Below are 17,779 nucleotides of genomic sequence, written 5' to 3'. Positions count from 1 at the left end.
CAGTTGGTAGAGTGCTTGCCTTGCAAGCACAAGGCCCTGGGTTCGATCCGAACCCAGGATCCGCAAAAAAAAAAAAAAAAAAAAAAATGAGTTCTACCAATTAATAGGAAAAAAATTAATTTTGCTTATGTTTTTACCTTAATTTGTTCTCAAAATTTTGTTTGCTACTACTTGCCTATCATGCATATTATCTGCCTATCTTGTGATGTTCTATAATTTCTGATTTAGCATAAATTATTCATCTATTTTTCAGTTTTAACTTTGCTATATTAGTATATCATGAAATTCTGCACAGTTATCTTAACTTATCCAGGTGCTCTACTTTCTGGACAGCCTTTTGCGTCTCTTCCAATCTAGAATCTGCATGAAACCCCCATTTAGAAACATAACAGATACTCTATTAAAGGCTCAGATAAGTGACTTTGAGCATATGCTAATAAGATAGTCTCACTTGTGTTCCTTTACACAAAGTTCAGACCTCTTCTCTTTTTATTTTTTTCCTGTGTGCCATTTTTTTTTTTTTTTTTGGGGTGCTGGGGATCGAACCCAGGGCCTTGTGCTTACAAGGCAAGCACTCTACCGACTGAGCTATCTCCCCAGCCCCTGTGCATATATTTTTAAAGAACTGCTTGAGATTAAATAACTCTTACTGTATAGACTAAACCTTGCTTTTTTCCTGGACAATACTCATAGTTTTAGGTTTATAAGGATTTTACAAACATACCAAAAAAACTACCTTTAGAAGAAAAAAAATAAACATTCCACATGTTGAATCCATATGTAATCTTTGGCTAGTAAGCCCAAATACTCTGAAATGTTAACCTGTCTTACCAAGAAATAAACTAGATATAACCAATGGACCCTAATGTAATTAATGATTCTAATTTCTGGATAACAAGGTTTTCTACTTTACCTTAGATGGCGAAGATTCCGCAGGGGCAGATTCCGGTCGTCTTCGTGGAGGAACAGGAGGGGGGATGGGTGCGTCATCAGTGCCCTTGGTTAAACTTATAGATGATACTGAAGCAGATCCTATAGGATGTTACATTTTAAAGAAAATTTATGGGAACTTTATTTCATTTGTTCTTGAAAAGCCTTAGCTGGAAACTGCTTATATTTATTAAAAGAAATGTGTAGAAGTATCAAAAGCAGTTTCATAAACCAATACCCAATAATACTGTTTATTAAAGCAGACTGCTATAAAAGCATGCAGAAATTTCTTAGGACTTTTAGGAAAAAAAAACTGGTTATTTTGCTTCTTGAACAAAATAACATTCCCACTATTAATTTATTATTGGAATATTTAATTGGGTCTGATTCTCAGATTTCTGTTGGAGTGGTAATTTGAAAATCTTTGGAAGGGTAATTTCGTCAAACTCTGTGATGGTCTCATTTTTTTCTTTGACTTTTTTAGCATAGAATTTTCCTCGACTTACTAGGTAGTCCCCAGAAATAGTTTCTGATTTTAACCATTTCCCCCAATGGTTAACTCTCCCCAGCAGTTCTTTTACAGGATGCAGGGGAAAGAATCTGGGGAGGGCCACTCCTTATTTTGCTTAGGTATAGGCTCTCCCTAGTGTGTAAACAAAATCAGGGCTCATCGTATATAATCTAAAAAATTTTAACTGTGATGGAACTGAACTATTCAGGATGACTAGAGCAGGTCTGATCATGAAAATAGGACTTGCATAAAAATCTAGTGAACCAGATTTAAGAATAAGTTGGTGAACTGGCACAAAAGAGGTAAGTAAAGCTTTTAACTGGAACCTATCTTACAGACATTTATGATGACAGGGAATAATGTCATCATAAATAATTACACTTTAAAAGACAACACTTAGATGAGTTGTTAGCTAGTTAATAAACACTATTAAAAAGCTATGAAAAAATACTTAAAGAGACAATCATTCAAAATTATACTTGGCAGGTTCTTATTCCTTTAAAGTACTAAACTTTTATTTTGTCAATTATAGAATTTAAAGAATACTCTGATATTCTTCAAATGATATTATTACCGATAATATTCAAATGATCAACATTCTGATCACCTACTTTTTAAGAAAGTATATAGTTAATTTAGATTATAACTAATGTCTTATTTGTAACATTTTGAAATTGTATGAAAGCACAACAAAAATATTAACCTGTTAGCTTAAACAAATTACGATATTGGAATTCAGTGAACTGAATTTAATTAAATAGCTACAATGGGAATTTATTTTATCTGTGAATATTTAGACCTTATAATTTAAATAGTTACAATATAAGAGAGTCCTTCTGAAGTCAAAAACAGTTATTTGCCTTCAGGCTATGCTACCACCAGGCTAAGTGTATTTTATGATCAAGACACTATGTGTAGCTGCCAGCATTCCCATACGCGCATGCATGCTCTTGCTTCTTTTTTCAAAGCTGAGCATTAAAATATATTTAGAATTCTACAGTTGGAAAAGAGAAATGGTTAAATATGGAAGCCACTCATTTAATATTTTCTTTTAAAAGAGAAAAGTAGTTTTATAAAAAGCATGGAAAGTATATAAACTTAAGTAAATCATTTATGATCAAAGGATAGCACAAGTGAAAGCCTCACTTCCAAGACAGTGCAAGCAGGTACCAGTGCTGCCAGACCCAAGGAGAGTGTTAGCAAGGAAGGTGACACTTGTTTTGATTTTTAAAGCCAAAGCGAGAATTACAAGTCTTAAACCAAATATACTAACTTGGGCCATGGGGTAGTGTAACTTGGATAAAGACGGTATCGCTGCCTGTGAAAGGAAACAAGAAAAGGTAGATTTTTTCTCTTCCATTGATATATTCAACTCATCTGTAAAAATTTATTTATGATGAAAATGTTATTTTCGTCATGCTAGTTTTAAAGAATGCACTAACCGTTTTTAGTAAAAACTTCTTAATATTTACTTTTGAACAGAAAAATAAGTTGAATTAATATATTGAGAATTCTGAAGATTTCTCTTAGACTTACTACTCGATATCATAATAAATGAAAAACATTCAAGACAGAACTAAACTACACTATATTACTGGAAGAATTTTTAAAATGTATAAACCCAATTCAAGTGAAGAATTTAGCTGGACTTAGAAAATGTCTTTTACTAAAGATTATTTTGAAAATTCACACTTGTGAAATAAATAACATTTTATGTAAATTAAAAAATAAAAGGGAGCTTATTACTAATATTATTATATACCTCTAAAAATTATTCTTGGGGCATATATTCTACTTGCAGAATCACTACAGCTTTGGCTATTAAAACAAGTCTGAAAGAGCCTTTTTCCTTCTGTTTTCATAAATAATTTTTAAATAATTCGATAAACTTTTGGTACTTGGATACATTTTATGTAAGAAACTCCCTGCTAAATTTAGAATGTCTAATTTCAACAATATTAATTAATATTATTAATTATTAAAAGTCAAAGCTCCAAAATCATTAAAGTAGGAAAATTGAGACAGAAAGCTAGATGACTTGTACTGGTTCTTCACCAGAGTAGTTTTTGTTACAATGCTTCGTATTACCAACTCATGCAATAGATAATATCCAAGCAACTGAAAATTCCTGTACAACTAGACTGAATTGATTTTTAAAAACTCATTTCTTTCACTTTTTTTTGTATAATATGCAATAACTCAAACAGTAATTCCCCTCTGTTTATTCAAGCTTATTTGGTCAGAAGGAGGCCAATTTTACATTCCAGGTTCAGCTAACTTGATGACTCCTGCTTGTATACACACACATAGTGGTCTTATTTTCCAGGCAGCCCCAAATTTAAATAATCTGTCCCATTATTTCTTTTCCATATGTACTGATATTTATTTGGAACTAAGTAGAGCAATTCAGCTTATTCTAGGAAGTTCTCTCTCAGAAGATTAATTCATTTTTGGATCAGGGATGTAACTTAGTGTAGAGTACTTGCCTAGCATGTGCAAGGACCCTAGGTCCAGTCTCCAGCATTGCAAAAAGACAAAGATAAATAATAAAAATAAATTAATATTTTTACTCTGAAATTACATGAAACAGCTGTTCTATCAAAGACTTTCTTCATGATTACACACCTATGACAGAATAGGGACTAAGGGGATATCCAGCTCCAGTGTTTACCTACTTATGTATTTTCTTTTTATTTCCTGGAGATAAACTTCAAGAACATGGTAGTACACTTAGTAAAATACAAGTATTATAAAAAAAAAAAGGGCTGGGGAGATAGCTCAGTCAGTAGAGTGCTTGCCTTGCATGCACAAGGCCCTGGGTTAGATCCCCAGCACTGCAAAAAAAAAAAAAAAAAAAGCTCATGACTGCTACAAACTGCAATGTTTTTGAAAAAATAATTATACATATGCATACAACATATGTATACAGATATAAACTTGTCTTTGATCATATATAGCACAGGCATAGAATCACACTTTTGGTAAATTTGGAGAACTTCTCTGATTTCTAACTTTTTTTTTTTTTTTTTTTTTTTTTTATTGTAAACAAATGGGATACATGTTGTTTCTCTGTACATGGCGTAAAGGCATACCATTTGTGTAATCATAAATTTACATAGAGTAATGTTGTTTGATTCATTCTGTTATTTTTCCCTTCCCCCCACCCCTCCCACCCCTCTTTACCCTCTATACAGTACTTCCTTCCTCCATACTTGCCCCCCTCCCTAACCCTAACTCTAACCCTAACACTAACCCTTCCCTCCCCCCCATTATGTGTCATCCTCCACTTATTAGCGATATCATTCGTCCTTTGGCTTTTTGAGATTGGCTTATCTCACTTAGCATGATATTCTCCAATTTCATCCATTTGCCTGCAAATGCCATAATTTTATCATTCTTTATGGCTGAGTAATATTCCATTGTATATATATACCACAGTTTCTTTATCCACTCTGATTTCTAACTTTAACTGCTTGGTTTCACTGCCTGGAAAGTGCTATTAAAAATATTTTAGGATTTTATATGCTATAATCAAGAAGTATATGTTAAACATTCTTACTGGCTATATATTGAACAAATTTATTGATGACTTAGGAATTAATTTTAAAAAGTAGTATTAGTAATTTTTTAAGTACAAATTAATTTTTTAAGTACTCAATCTTGGGGGCACATTAGAATCCCATGGGAAGCTTTAAAAAAATACCTATGCCCAGTTGCCAAAAATGCCAGTCTAGCATGGGTTGAGCCTACATATTTTTTTAAAGCTCCCTAATGGACTGTATTATAGTCAGGTTGAAACCACTGTTGAAGATATTCCCCAATTTATAAAGGAATCATTCTTGAAAAAGAAACAAGCCTTTTCCTATAAGGAAAAACATGATATAAATGATGGTTAACTTCTTTAATTCATAAAAGCCTGGTGATTGCAAATGTGTTTGAGGTTAAAAACTCATCACCTACAACAATCTTTCATGAAGAGTCTTGCATTCCAGTTTGGAATGTTTCACTATATCTTTTTCTTGCCGAAGCTTCCCCTACTAAGGGATGGTGATAAAGTTCATCTTCAGCATACAGACCAGGTCAGACCCTTTCAAAGTACCAGGCAATCTTTAAACAGGAAGGTAACAAGGGTATTTTATCATTCTTCTCTTTGCTATAGCAGCAGAAACAAAGCAGTATGTGAGTGGTTTTCTTCTTTTCCCAGCCACTGTCAGAATCACCTCAAAGGTGGACTTGATCAGGGCAAGGTATGGAGTAGGGCTTCAGGTGTCAAGAACAGCTGTAGCTGTGGCAGCACTAAGTAGGTTCCCTGTCTGCCTTTAGCACAAAGCTTTCAATAACCATTCTTGCCTATTTTGAAGTCTTCTTTCAGTATGACTGTACACTTTCCTAGAGAAGAAGTGTAAGTGCTTAGTAAGATATGCAAGACACTACTGAAAGAATTAATTATAGACTTAAAAGTAGATTATTTTTGGGAAAAACTGTAAAAGGAAAAAAACAGTATTATAACAAATTCTAGTCAAACTTTGCCTGCTGACTTTTGAAAACTTTAGCTATGGGACTTTCTGCTACTTTGTACTGAGTAGAATGTGTTCAGATGACAAGACTGCAGGTAAGCAGCTCTTTCCTGCGAGGCCAAGGGAAAAAATAAAGGAAGATACTGTCTGGTGGTAAGACAGTGGGTAGTAAGTTGAGACTCTGATGATCCCCACAGCAGTAGGACATCTTTTAGCAGAAGTTGAGTCAAAACCAGGTGAGTATTTTTATTCCCCATAGCTACTGATAAGTTTTAAGTAAGGGATTGACTGAGCTCATGACCAGTTTTATACTATGCTGGATTATTTGATTTCAAAATCACTTATTTTCAGTTTTTACTAAAAGCAAAGGGAATAGTAAGAGGAGTTTTCTTTATCATACAGCAATTGAAAAACCCTCAAAGCTAAGGTTACAAAGTCTAATTCCTGGAACAATGTTTTCTCTACTTGTTTAGTTGTTTAAGTCAACACTATTCCACTGCCACAGACAACAAAGCATTGATCCAGAGCACTGCATTCTGGAATGACTTCTTCCCTGTTTGACTAATTATTTAATGGTCTAATGCTAGCAGAGCAACTTAATATGCTTATCTCCTATTTTTTTCCACCTCTTCCATTTTTAGCAACTTAAACTAAGAGAAGTAGAATTTGTGATTGATGGCTTTTATGTGGCTTCAATAATTCATTTGTTTGGGGATCCTTAAATATGAACTTATAGCTATCTGTGTTAGGAAAAAAAAATTCTACAAATAGCTAAATAGGTTCAACAAATAATGATTTTTGGTCAATTATACTGAAAGTAGCTGTTTCATTTTACTTAATACGGTGGGGTATGTTGAGTTGGTGAGAATAAATGAGATTTTTTTTAACCTAGAGTCTATTAGAACTTATCAAAAATATATATCTTGACAGCTTACTATGTATATAACATGACCCCATGATCCTCAGTTGTCAAAGTCAAGACACAGTATTCTCACGACTAATACACTTTAGATGGTACAGAGACAAGACAGAGTGCTGGGTAGTTACAAATATAAGTACACCATAGGAAAAAAACAAATAGCATTCTGGATCAAATCCCAAAATAATATATCTCCAAAGAATTACTTAAAGTTGATTTTTAGTTAGATTCTCTGAGCTGGAAAAACCTTAAAAATCTAATTTAAAAATCTAATTTTGCCCTTAGAAGGTGCAGAGAAAGTATTTTATCTAAAGTCAGAAAGCTTACTAGCACACTGGAGTGACAAATCAGGATTTTTTTAAAATACTTTTTTGGATGTTGATAGACCTTTATTTTATTCATTTATTTATATGTGGTGATGAGAATCGAACCCAGTGCCTCATATATGCTAGGCAGGTGCTTCACAACCCCAACCCACGAATCAGGATTTTTAACTCAGGGTCAGTACTTCTTGATTTCTACCTCCATAATAATGTTATGCTGCCCCCAGTATTAAATCGTATGTTAAATACTAGGGCAGAATCTGATCAGCACATCAAGACAGCCAATGAAAAGAGCATGTGGAAGTAGTCATGAGAGGGTTAGAAATGACTGGATTCAAGTTTTGATTTAATAATAAACAAATGAAAAAGGTGATGTGTTCTTAAAAGAGCCTTAAAATGCCACATGACATAAATCAGAAAGTTAGTGTCAATCAAGATTTAAAAGACAGCCTCTTCAAAGGGCTAGACCTGAGCTGTACAGTTCTGTAGTCACATGTAATTAATGAACATCTGTCTGTGGCTTGTCCAAATGGAGATGGTTTCTAAGTGTAAAATGCACTGAAATTTAAAGATTTTTTTTTTGGGGGGGGGGGATGTAAAATGTCTTAGTAATAAATTTTTATATTGACTTCATGTTGGAATGACAGTATTTTTGATATGCTGGGTCAAATATCTTGTTAAAGTTAGTTTCACTTATTCAAGTTATATATGTAGCTCTCATGTTTCTGTTGGACAGTGCTGATCTAGAAATAAGAGAGGGATAAGCAACAGTATGCTGCTGTTGAGATTTGTACAGCTGTGCCAAAAAGCACAGATAGCGTACGAGTAGGCACAGCATGCCATCAGAGAACCATCGGTAAGCTAAGGAAAGGGTAGGTAGGAGTCTGAATTTGATATACTGCAAAATTTGAAACTACTGCAGAATTTGGTGGGGGAGGGAATGCTATTCAACTTTGAGTATCATTCAACTTTATAATATTCAACTATAATAATTTTGTAGGTAGCATTGAAAACACAGGACTGACATTCCTTACAGATTTTTAAAAGTGAATTTTGTTTCCTCTTTAGAAGAGATGCATTTAGAATACTCAAAGTTTACCAATTTTACCACCAAGCTTTATACAGTAAAGTATAATAAATTTAAAGAGGGCTATTTCAGCAGGTTTTAAAACATTTTAAGTTGCTGAAGTTTAGAATTCGTTTAAACTGATTATCTTTTGGAACAGTATTGGACTTGTGTACAAGTTTGCGTGCGCACACACATACACACACAAAATCACAGAGATTCTTTTTTAAAAACCTCTAGCACCATATTTCTAAGAATTGTTTTAAAACACTTAAAATTTTAGCACCTACTTGAATGAAAAGGGCTTGAATGATCAGAATCAAACACGCTGCAAACATCTGTGGTACTGGAAGCACCAGAAGCAGGAGGAGGTGTTAGTGGTGTTCTTGGAGAATTTGGTGCAGATGCTGTACTTTCTGTCTCACTTTCAGGGATCCTACTATAACTGATTTTTCTTGGCTCCTGCTGTAGAGGTGTGGGATGCCTCATGGTACCTGGTCTTGGGTTTGATGGACGAACACCAGGAGATTTTAGAGGGTAGCTGTATTTTTTTGGCTGTAGACATATGAAAAGAAACAATACATAAAACACTATGGTAGAAAGGAAAGTTTTTCTACCTGGTATAATTCAACTAAATAGCTAGGAAAACCATAAATCACTAGTAAAGAAATTACATAATGATGAAAGTATCCTAGTTAAAGCATTACTATTCCGTTTTGCTGAAACTTTGGTTATCTAAATTGTTAGAAAATGAGTTTCTTTAACTGAGTTAGTCCTATAAATAGCAGAATAGATGTTAGAAATTTTTCTAAAATATATTTTCATGGTTATTTTGGGGATGGGAGTACTGGGGATTTAACACAGGGGTGCTTTACCACTGAGATACATCTCCACTCCCCACCCCCTTTTTTTTTTAATTTTTTTTTTTTTTTTTTATTTTTTTTTTTTTTACCAGCAAATGCCATAATTTTATTCTTCTTTATGGCTGAGTAATATATACCACAGTTTCTTTATCCATTCATCAACTGAAGGGCATCTCAGTTGGTTCCACAATCTAGGTATTGTGAATTGAGCTGCTATGAATATTGATGTGGTTACATCAGAACCTAGTCAATAAATGGGCTAAGGAACTGGGCAGATAATTCACAGAAGAAGATATATAGGTGAACAACAAATGTATGAAAAAGTGCTCATCATCCCTAGTAATTTTTTTTTTTTTTTTTTTATTGTAAACAAATGGGATACATGTTGTTTCTCTGTTTGTACATGGCGTAAAGGCATACCATTTGTGTAATCATAAATTTACATAGAGCAATGTTGTTTGATTCATTCTGTTATTTTTTTCCCTTCCCCCCACCCCTCCCACCCCTCTTTACCCTCTATACAGTAGTTCCTTCCTCTATACTTGCCCCCCTCCCTAACCCTAACTCCAACCCTTCCCTCCCCCCCATTATGTGTCAACCTCCACTTATTAGCGATATCATTCGTCCTTTGGCTTTTTGAGATTGGCTTATCTCACTTAGCATGATATTCTCCAATTTCATCCATTTGCCTGCAAATGTCATAATTTTATCATTCTTTATGGCTGAGTAATATTCCATAGTATATATATACCACAGTTTCTTTATCCACTCATCAATTGAAGGGCATCTAGGTTGGTTCCACAGTCTGGCTATTGTGAATTGAGCAGCTATGAACATTGATGTGGCTGTATTTCTGTAGTATGCAGATTTTAAGTCCTTTGGGTATAGGCCAAGGAGTGGGATAGCTGGGTCAAATGGTGGTTCCATTCCAAGTTTTCTAAGGAATCTCCACACTGCTTTCCATAGCGGCTGCACTAATTTGCAGCCCCACCAGCAGTGTATGAGTGTACCTTTCTCCCCACATCCTCGCCAACACCTGTTGTTGCTCATATTCTTGATAATCGCCATTCTAATTGGGGTGAGATGGAACCTTAGGGTGGTTTTGATTTGCATTTCTCTTATTACTAGAGATGTTGAACATTTTTCCATATGTTTGTTGATTGCTTGTAGATCTTCTTCTGTGTAATTTTATTTTGAGACAAGGTCTTGCTGGGTTACTTTGGCTGGCCTCAAACTTGCAATCCTCCTGTTTTAACCTCCTGAGTAGATGAGATTATAAGTATGCACCACCTTTCCCAACTTTTCCTTTTTCCTGGCTTTTAAAACAGACTGTTTTGAGTAAATTGAATCTTGGTAGAAAAGTCAGGATCACCATCATGAATTTCAGTACCTTACTATGCTATAATACAGTAATGACATTAAGACAATTTGGGCTATTTATAAAAGCATTAAGTTGCCCAACTTTCCATCTGTGTATATGTTAATTTTATGGCATTTTCCTTTCTCACTGATATCAGTGTGCCTCAGTGAAGTAGCCTAGATACATATTTCCAATTTGCTGTCTTTAATTCGTTCTATTAAAAACTGTTTTAGGGCTTGAAAAATTTATCTGTGAGCAACTGCATATGCTTCAGTTCATAGACACTCTAAGATTTATCTTAACCACTTAGAAACCATTTATGTTTATTTCCTGATTCTTGACTTTCTTATTAACAAGAGAACATATTCAGATCAGTGAGGTGATGATAATGTACCTAAACTTGGCTCGGCACTGGTAGTAATACAAAACAATGGAACTATTGGAAAGTGTCCTTAGCCAAACCTGATATTTCTATGGCTAATGACTCATGGTTAACAGTTCTAATTATTACTTTTTTTTTTTTTAAAGTCCCAAGCAAATATATTTATTGTAAGTGAATTAGTATAAACTCATTAAATTTCTGGCACTTAAAATCACATGTGCATTTTACCTCTGAGTATCTTTATGGTAAACTAATCTACATAACATATATGGTAGTGATGACATCGCCAGATGTAGATTACAACCACAAAAAGTATACAGATATAAAAGAAATGTAGATGAATGCTTACAAATCTTGGGAGAGGCTTAGGGTTCCGTGGTTCTATTTCTAGGGATTTATTGAAAAGATAATCAGTAAATTCTTTCTCCATGCTATTTCCCATTGGATTCAAGTTTTCAAAGAACCTCTAAAATAAATGCAAAGAAATAATTAATATTCAATATTTTAAATTCAGTTTGAAATTCACAAAAATAATTTAGGAAAACATTTAAGGAAACTAAATTATCTATTTTAGCTTTTATTTCCCTTTTCTCTACAAAATAAACCTGGCTATTTTATCAGGCATTTCATAAACTTAATAAGAATTATTTATCCTCATAATTCAACTTACTTTGATATCTGATTCTACTCGTAAACAATAAGGCTGATTTTGGTACTGCTGGATCTCTCCTGTTATTTCTGCTACTTTCCTTCTTTTGCTAAAGTTTATAAGCTCTTTTCCATGTCTTTTTAGGACCTCAGGGTTGCCTTCTTCTGTTTTCAAGATATTAGTGAGATAAATTCCTAGAAGATATAATGAAATTGTTTCAAGGATAAAGAAGGAAAAAGCAAGTTGTTTCTTTTTTCCCCCACATTAATTGTGGGCATATACACTGTACTCAGTCATCATAACTAAAGAATCAAGGCTCAGATTTCCATGCTAAGAAAAATAACAAGTTCAGAAAATATCAAGAGAGTTTTGTAAGTATCAAATTCTTCTGTGAAAGACTTAAATTTTATAATGTCCAAGGAAAAGAGGAGACCAAGTTCAAGTTTAATAAAATTAATAGATTTTTTAAGAAGAATAACTAATTTTTTCACACCCCTCAAATCATTGTTATTGATTAAATCACTTTGGTTAAAGGAACTTTAAGAATAACTACGTGATTAATGGCACTTATTTTTGGCAAAATGCTAAACTCAGAGGATCATGTTTTCTGCTTACTCAATTCTTGAGGTCCCATAAGAGGTTGTTAGGATTTGCAATTCAGAGGTAATCCTGTTTGGACAGGCTTACTTCATGGAAATGTGGAAGGATCTGCAAGCCTATCAAACAAAGGACTGACATAATTTATATATATTCTGGTCTTCAGTACTTCCAGATTTAGTGTCAATCTAGTAGTTGAGCTCCTGTTTCCCCATCACTGCAGGTTGTGCACTGGGTGGGGAGGAGAATGAACAAAATAATAGGCACTTCAGCTGTTTCATCCAGTCCTTTGGCACCAAGAGCACTTTAGTTCCTTTCCTGTCTAGTACAAAGGTTCTGGAACCAGCTCTTCTGCTTTCTACTTGTGTGATATTATGTAAATTCCTTTGCCTCTTTGTAAGTCAGTTATCTCATCTGTAAAATAAGGTAGGAAGGGTGCTGTGAGAAATAAATGAAAGAATTCTGATATGGTTTAGAACAGGGCCTAACAAAAAGTAAGCATTAATTAGCTTCCGTTGTGACTGTTGATGCCCTTATTGTGTCTTTCCCTATTTTCGTATGTTTCTGCCCTCTCTTCCCAAAGTACTGACTGCTGCTTTGGGCAGAAGACAAGGGTGTGGGTATCTGAATTCATTCACTCAATAAAATGCATGAAGTTTTGGCTGTATGTCAAGTACTGCATTAGGTACTGCAGATACAAAGATGAAAAAACACAGGCCCTGATCCCAAGGGAGTCGAAAGCTTTGAATGTGGACCGCTAAGATGCAATTTGGTAAGTGCTGTATTAGGAGGTGCTATATTAATATTAATGCATAAGATTCTACAAGAGAACAAAGGAGGTATACCTTACCCTGCCTTGTGCTAGTGGGATTAGAAAAAGCATTACAGATGAGGTAATGCTTAGAATAAGTCTCAAAAACAGAACAGAGGTTTAATAAGTAGAATAAGATAGAGGGCATTCTAAGCAAAGCAGCAATGTGTACAATGATTTGTGATGAAGTTTGGAAGGCACACTGAGAGACAGCATGCTGTTTGGTATGTCTGGATCACAGAGATTTGGTGTGTGGAGTTAAAGAAGAGTGGCAGGATGGAGGGCAGACACAGACAAGGGCTAGATCAGTGGTTCTAAATGCATCTGTGGTAGAGGCACAATTTAAATATTAGAATTTTTGGCCACGTTCTTAAAAAGATTAAATGATTCAAATCATTACAGAATAAGTCATCTATAATAATGATTGACATAGATGTCTGTTTTGTTGTATGTGTGTGTGGTACTGGGGACTGAATCCAGGGTCACTCTACCACTGAGCTATCTCCCCCTCTTTTTATTTGAGACAGGGTCTCAGTAAGTTGTCCAGGGTGGTCCTGAATTTGCAATCCTCCTGCCTCAGTTTCTCTGGTAGCTAGGATTACAGGCATGCAACACTATGCCCAGCTTTATTTAGTTTTAAAAAGCATTCAGTTTGCTGGGCATGGTAGCACATGCCTGTAATTCCAGCAGCTCCAGTGGCTGAGGCAAGAGGATCCTGAGTTCAAAGCCAGCCTCAGCAACTTAGCGAGGCCCTAAGCAAGTCAGTGAGCTCTGTCTCTAAATAAAATATTAAAAAGGGCTGGGGTGTAGCTTAATGGTTAAGTGCCCCCTGGGTTCAATTCCTGGTACAAACGGGGGGGGGGGGGCAGTTATTGAATGAATTAGTTTTGTTGTCTTTCTCGGTACCTAGGCCACTCTTCATTACACATTCATTTATAAGACAAAGTTACTGTGTGTTCTAGTAAGTACAGGCTCTTTTACTTTTGGTCAGTTATAGTCTTTATACAAACTGCATGATCCATTTAGCTCAATGTTCTGTCTCACAAACATGTATATTCAATGGCAGCCAAAATTAACTTTCCATATTAGTCACAAACTGATGGACCACCCATGAAGAGTTTGTGCATGGTAGCATCTGGACTTTTGTTTAAAAAGCTTCACTTTTATCCAGGAGATAAACAGGGAATTATTAGCATCTTTGCATTCTAGGCTGACATGAGCTGCACGGAAAACCAGGGAAGAGCAGTAAGCAAGCTATCAACAGGTTTGTGAGATGATGAGGGCTGCCCTAGGGTCTGTGGGGATATAAGGGAGGGGGATAAATATCTCATAAGTAGCCCCCGTCCCCTAAACTTATTAACTGGCTTTGGTAAGGGGTGGGAGCAGAGGAAAAAATTGTCCGAGTTTATACTTGGGTGGGGTGACTGAATGGGTGGTACAATGACCACCATTGCGAATGCAGGGGGCATAATAAGTTCATGGAATGTCACAGGTGTTAAAAGTACACTTGAATGAAGTTTTTGTAAAAATGTTTACAAGTAGCACTTTGGGGAACAGTTCATGATAAAATTTGGAAATTATTTTATGCCTAGTTGGTTAAAAGAGCAAATGACCATAGCAGTGGTGTCCAAATTTTACTGATCATCAGTGTTTAAAAAATTCTCTCTCTCTCTCTCTCTCTCTCTCTATATATATATATATATAATTTTTGAACTAAAAATATAAAACCTGTGTGTATGAATAATACAGACCTGAATATTACATGTAATGAAACTTAACTTTTTCCTTCTTTTTTCAAAAAAAATATATCAATAGAGGGTCTAGTTAGTCCTGTGTTTCAACAGATCATTTTCTATATCCTACTCTGAAGACTGCTCTGGCATTGTTCTTGGGAAAGAAAAAGCAGAGCATTAGGACATAAATAACAAAGAGGGCCGAGGTTTTACCATTTTTGCTGATGTCTTTCCCAACCTCCCAGGAAAAAGTGACTGCTCAGGCTTCTAGGTTTCCATAGCACTTTGTCCACACTTCAGTTTACACATTTCTACAATACAATGTTATACTTACAACACAATACTGTAATTTAATTTTTCTGCTCTTTCAAGGGAATAGAAACTCTGGAGCTATGTCTTATTTGTCCATTCTCAGCACCTAGCCCTGAGCCTGGCACATACAGGAATTCAACAAATGTTACTGAATGAATGAAAGAAGCATGTTATTTCACAACAGAAGAGAGAACATTTGGAGACTTAGACTAGTATGTGAGAGACATACAGTCAATTCTAAAACAACGAGAAAGCAAGAGTGGAGATGAAACAAATTTACAAAAAAAAAAAAAAAAAGAAACAGGAAATGAAGAGCAAAGCCAAATTTTACAGGCTTGGATATTGGTGCATAGATGAGAAATTTGATTGAATTATGTCCTTTTCCTCAGAGGAAATGTTGTTTCCATATATTTAGATAGACTTAAAGTTGAGAAATAGACCAAAAGTGTTCCAGACTTTTTTAAGGAAATATTGTCCTATTTTTTTTCTATAAATACTGGCAGTTCTAGCAAAAGAGTAAGAATTCTGGTAAGATGATAGAGGAAGTGGAAGTGTTACTACTACCCCTACTGTCCCCCATAGAAGAGGAAAAACTGTATCCAGAATTATAGGTTAAAACCTGGAAGGAGTTTCTATAAGTTTTCATATAGAAAAGTGGAATTACCTACTGGATCAAAACCATAAGAGCCTGCCTGGATAGTTTCTGAGACTGATAACCTTCAGTTTGAAAATAGCAAAGATCTTCCTAGAGCAGCAGAACTGACCGGGATGGTTTCAGATAAACTAGCTAACAGAGCAGAGGCTCAATAATCAGGAAAATGAGCAGAAAGCATAGAAATTTGGCAAGAGGGTCAATATTCTTATCCAGAATTTAGGGTGGCAAAAGGTCCTTGGAAAAACAGTAGAATTAATAATTTTTTAAAAAAGTGACATAAAATCAGAGAATAAGTAAAGATCTTTTTGGAAAAAAAAAAAGCAAATTCAAGTAAAAGAAGTAATTAAATAATAGAAATAATAATAGAATTATTATTATAATTAATAATAATTAATAGAAATGGAAAAAGCATGTTATAAATAGAAACAAAAACAATTTTTGCAGATATAACTGAATGCTAGTTTTTTACTTTTTTCTTCCTGGTTTTGGGGATCAAACCCAGGGCCTCACACATGCTAGGTAAACACTCTACTACATTCCCCAATCTGCTAGTAGTTTTAAAATAATGGAACAATTCTGTAACAAGAAAGATCTTTTCTTAAAATGACAAAAAGCATCCGATCAAGCAGGCAGCAAAATTTGATCTTTTTCTGACGAACTGATATCTTTTTAAAAGATTTTTTAAAACATTTCTTTGGGAAGTTAATGACCAATTCTATAAGTCATAACTTAGAAAGTAGATAAAAGGAAAAGATACTGGGTCATTATGTATTAAACATTTAGAAAAGTATTCTTTCCAAATTGATTGTTGCAGTTGTATTTGGGGGCATCTGCTCTTCCCTGCCACACCTCACCAAATTCATAAGTTCATTTGGAAATATAGAAAGACAAAACTGGCAAAGAAAATACTGAAAAAACATTAAAGAACCAACTTGATCAGATATGAGAACACTACGTAGCAGGGTTTCTCTGCCTTGGCACCACTCTTGAAGCAGATACTTCTTTATTATGGGGGATTGTCCTGTGCACTGTAGGACGTTAGCAACATTCCTGACCTCTACTCACTAGATCCCTGTAGCATCATCCCAATTAGGACAATATAAAATGTCTCTAGACATTGCCCAATGCTCCCTGAGAATCAATAATTATAAAATGACAATCATTACAGTTATGGCACTAGTATAAGAAATCAGTGAGAGACAGTATATTTTAAAGAAGGAAATAAATAGGGAAAAATAAGAATTATTCAGTATGCATGGGTGAACAAACAATAATTTGGTAGAGAAACAAATTTAAGTATTTCATATGACATCTAAAAGAGACTTCAGTTTCATAAAAGGGTTAAGTATAATTTTTAAAACTAAATGATAAAAAGCTAGGGGAAAATATGATTAACTATTAAATTACTAGCTTAGATGAACTTTCTAAGGTTTCTGTCCTTAGAATCCATAGAAATCATAAAGGGAAAGATGAATATATTATAGAATTTTAAATTAATGTATGTCAGTTAATACAAATAAAAGGCAGATTGGTAAGAATATTTTCAGCAAACAAGAAGAAGGACACAGTCAAGGAACAAAAATATTAAGCAAAAGTATGAAAAAATGCCCACAGTAAGCAAAGAATGGAAATCATTACAACAATCAGGTATTAAATTTTAATCTGTGTAAATGACTTAAAAAACAAAAGAGGTACCTAAAGTTGGGAATAATGGAATGATATTTGCTTTGTTGTACACTTCTGAAGACAGCATAAGTAAAGGAGCATAGCCTCTTAGAAAGAACTTGGCAATACACATCAAGAATTAAAAACTGACACCTTTTAAAGTATGTAATTTTTCTTCTGGTTACCAATCACAACAGGATATTTTCACATATATAATAAAAGTATAAACAAAGATATAACATTATTTAGGAAGGGGAAAAAGCTGGAAACAATGTGATCATAAGGTAATGGTTAAATAAATTGTTATATTAACTTAATAGATTATATGGCCATTATAAATGATTATTGTGAAGAATAATAAAATACAATATACTTAGGATATGGTAGATTAAAAAGTAAACCTATATATATATATGTCATATAATTACAATCATATACAATGTGCAAAGCAAAAAGATAAGAAGTAAATACAAAAGTGGTTGACTA

At 34.3% G+C, this 17,779-nt stretch overlaps 2 protein-coding genes across 4 annotated transcripts in view; one reads left to right on the top strand and one right to left on the bottom strand.

Moving 5' to 3' along the window:
• SOS1 (SOS Ras/Rac guanine nucleotide exchange factor 1) overlaps positions 1–17,779 on the bottom strand; it is a 121,904-nt gene that overhangs the window by 1,336 nt on the left and 102,789 nt on the right. For 2 of the 3 annotated variants that reach the window (XM_079109853.1, XM_079109855.1), the window contains exons 18-22: positions 11,542–11,714; positions 11,221–11,337; positions 8,557–8,821; positions 2,715–2,759; positions 914–1,032 (exon numbers count right to left, since the gene is read on the bottom strand). In XM_079109853.1, the coding sequence (XP_078965979.1) occupies positions 914–1,032; positions 2,715–2,759; positions 8,557–8,821; positions 11,221–11,337; positions 11,542–11,714 (719 nt within the window). The remainder of the gene's footprint in view (positions 1–913; positions 1,033–2,714; positions 2,760–8,556; positions 8,822–11,220; positions 11,338–11,541; positions 11,715–17,779) is intronic. The other variant, XM_079109854.1, reaches the window with a different exon arrangement.
• ARHGEF33 (Rho guanine nucleotide exchange factor 33) overlaps positions 1–17,779 on the top strand; it is a 114,407-nt gene that overhangs the window by 85,391 nt on the left and 11,237 nt on the right. The gene's annotated exons all lie outside the window — the stretch shown is intronic.

This window comes from Sciurus vulgaris (assembly GCF_902686455.1).
Source record: "Sciurus vulgaris genome assembly, chromosome: 14".
In the NCBI taxonomy this organism is placed as follows: Eukaryota; Metazoa; Chordata; class Mammalia; order Rodentia; family Sciuridae; genus Sciurus; species Sciurus vulgaris.
Note: the sequence above shows the minus strand (reverse complement) of the source record. Positions and strands in the feature narration are given on the sequence as shown.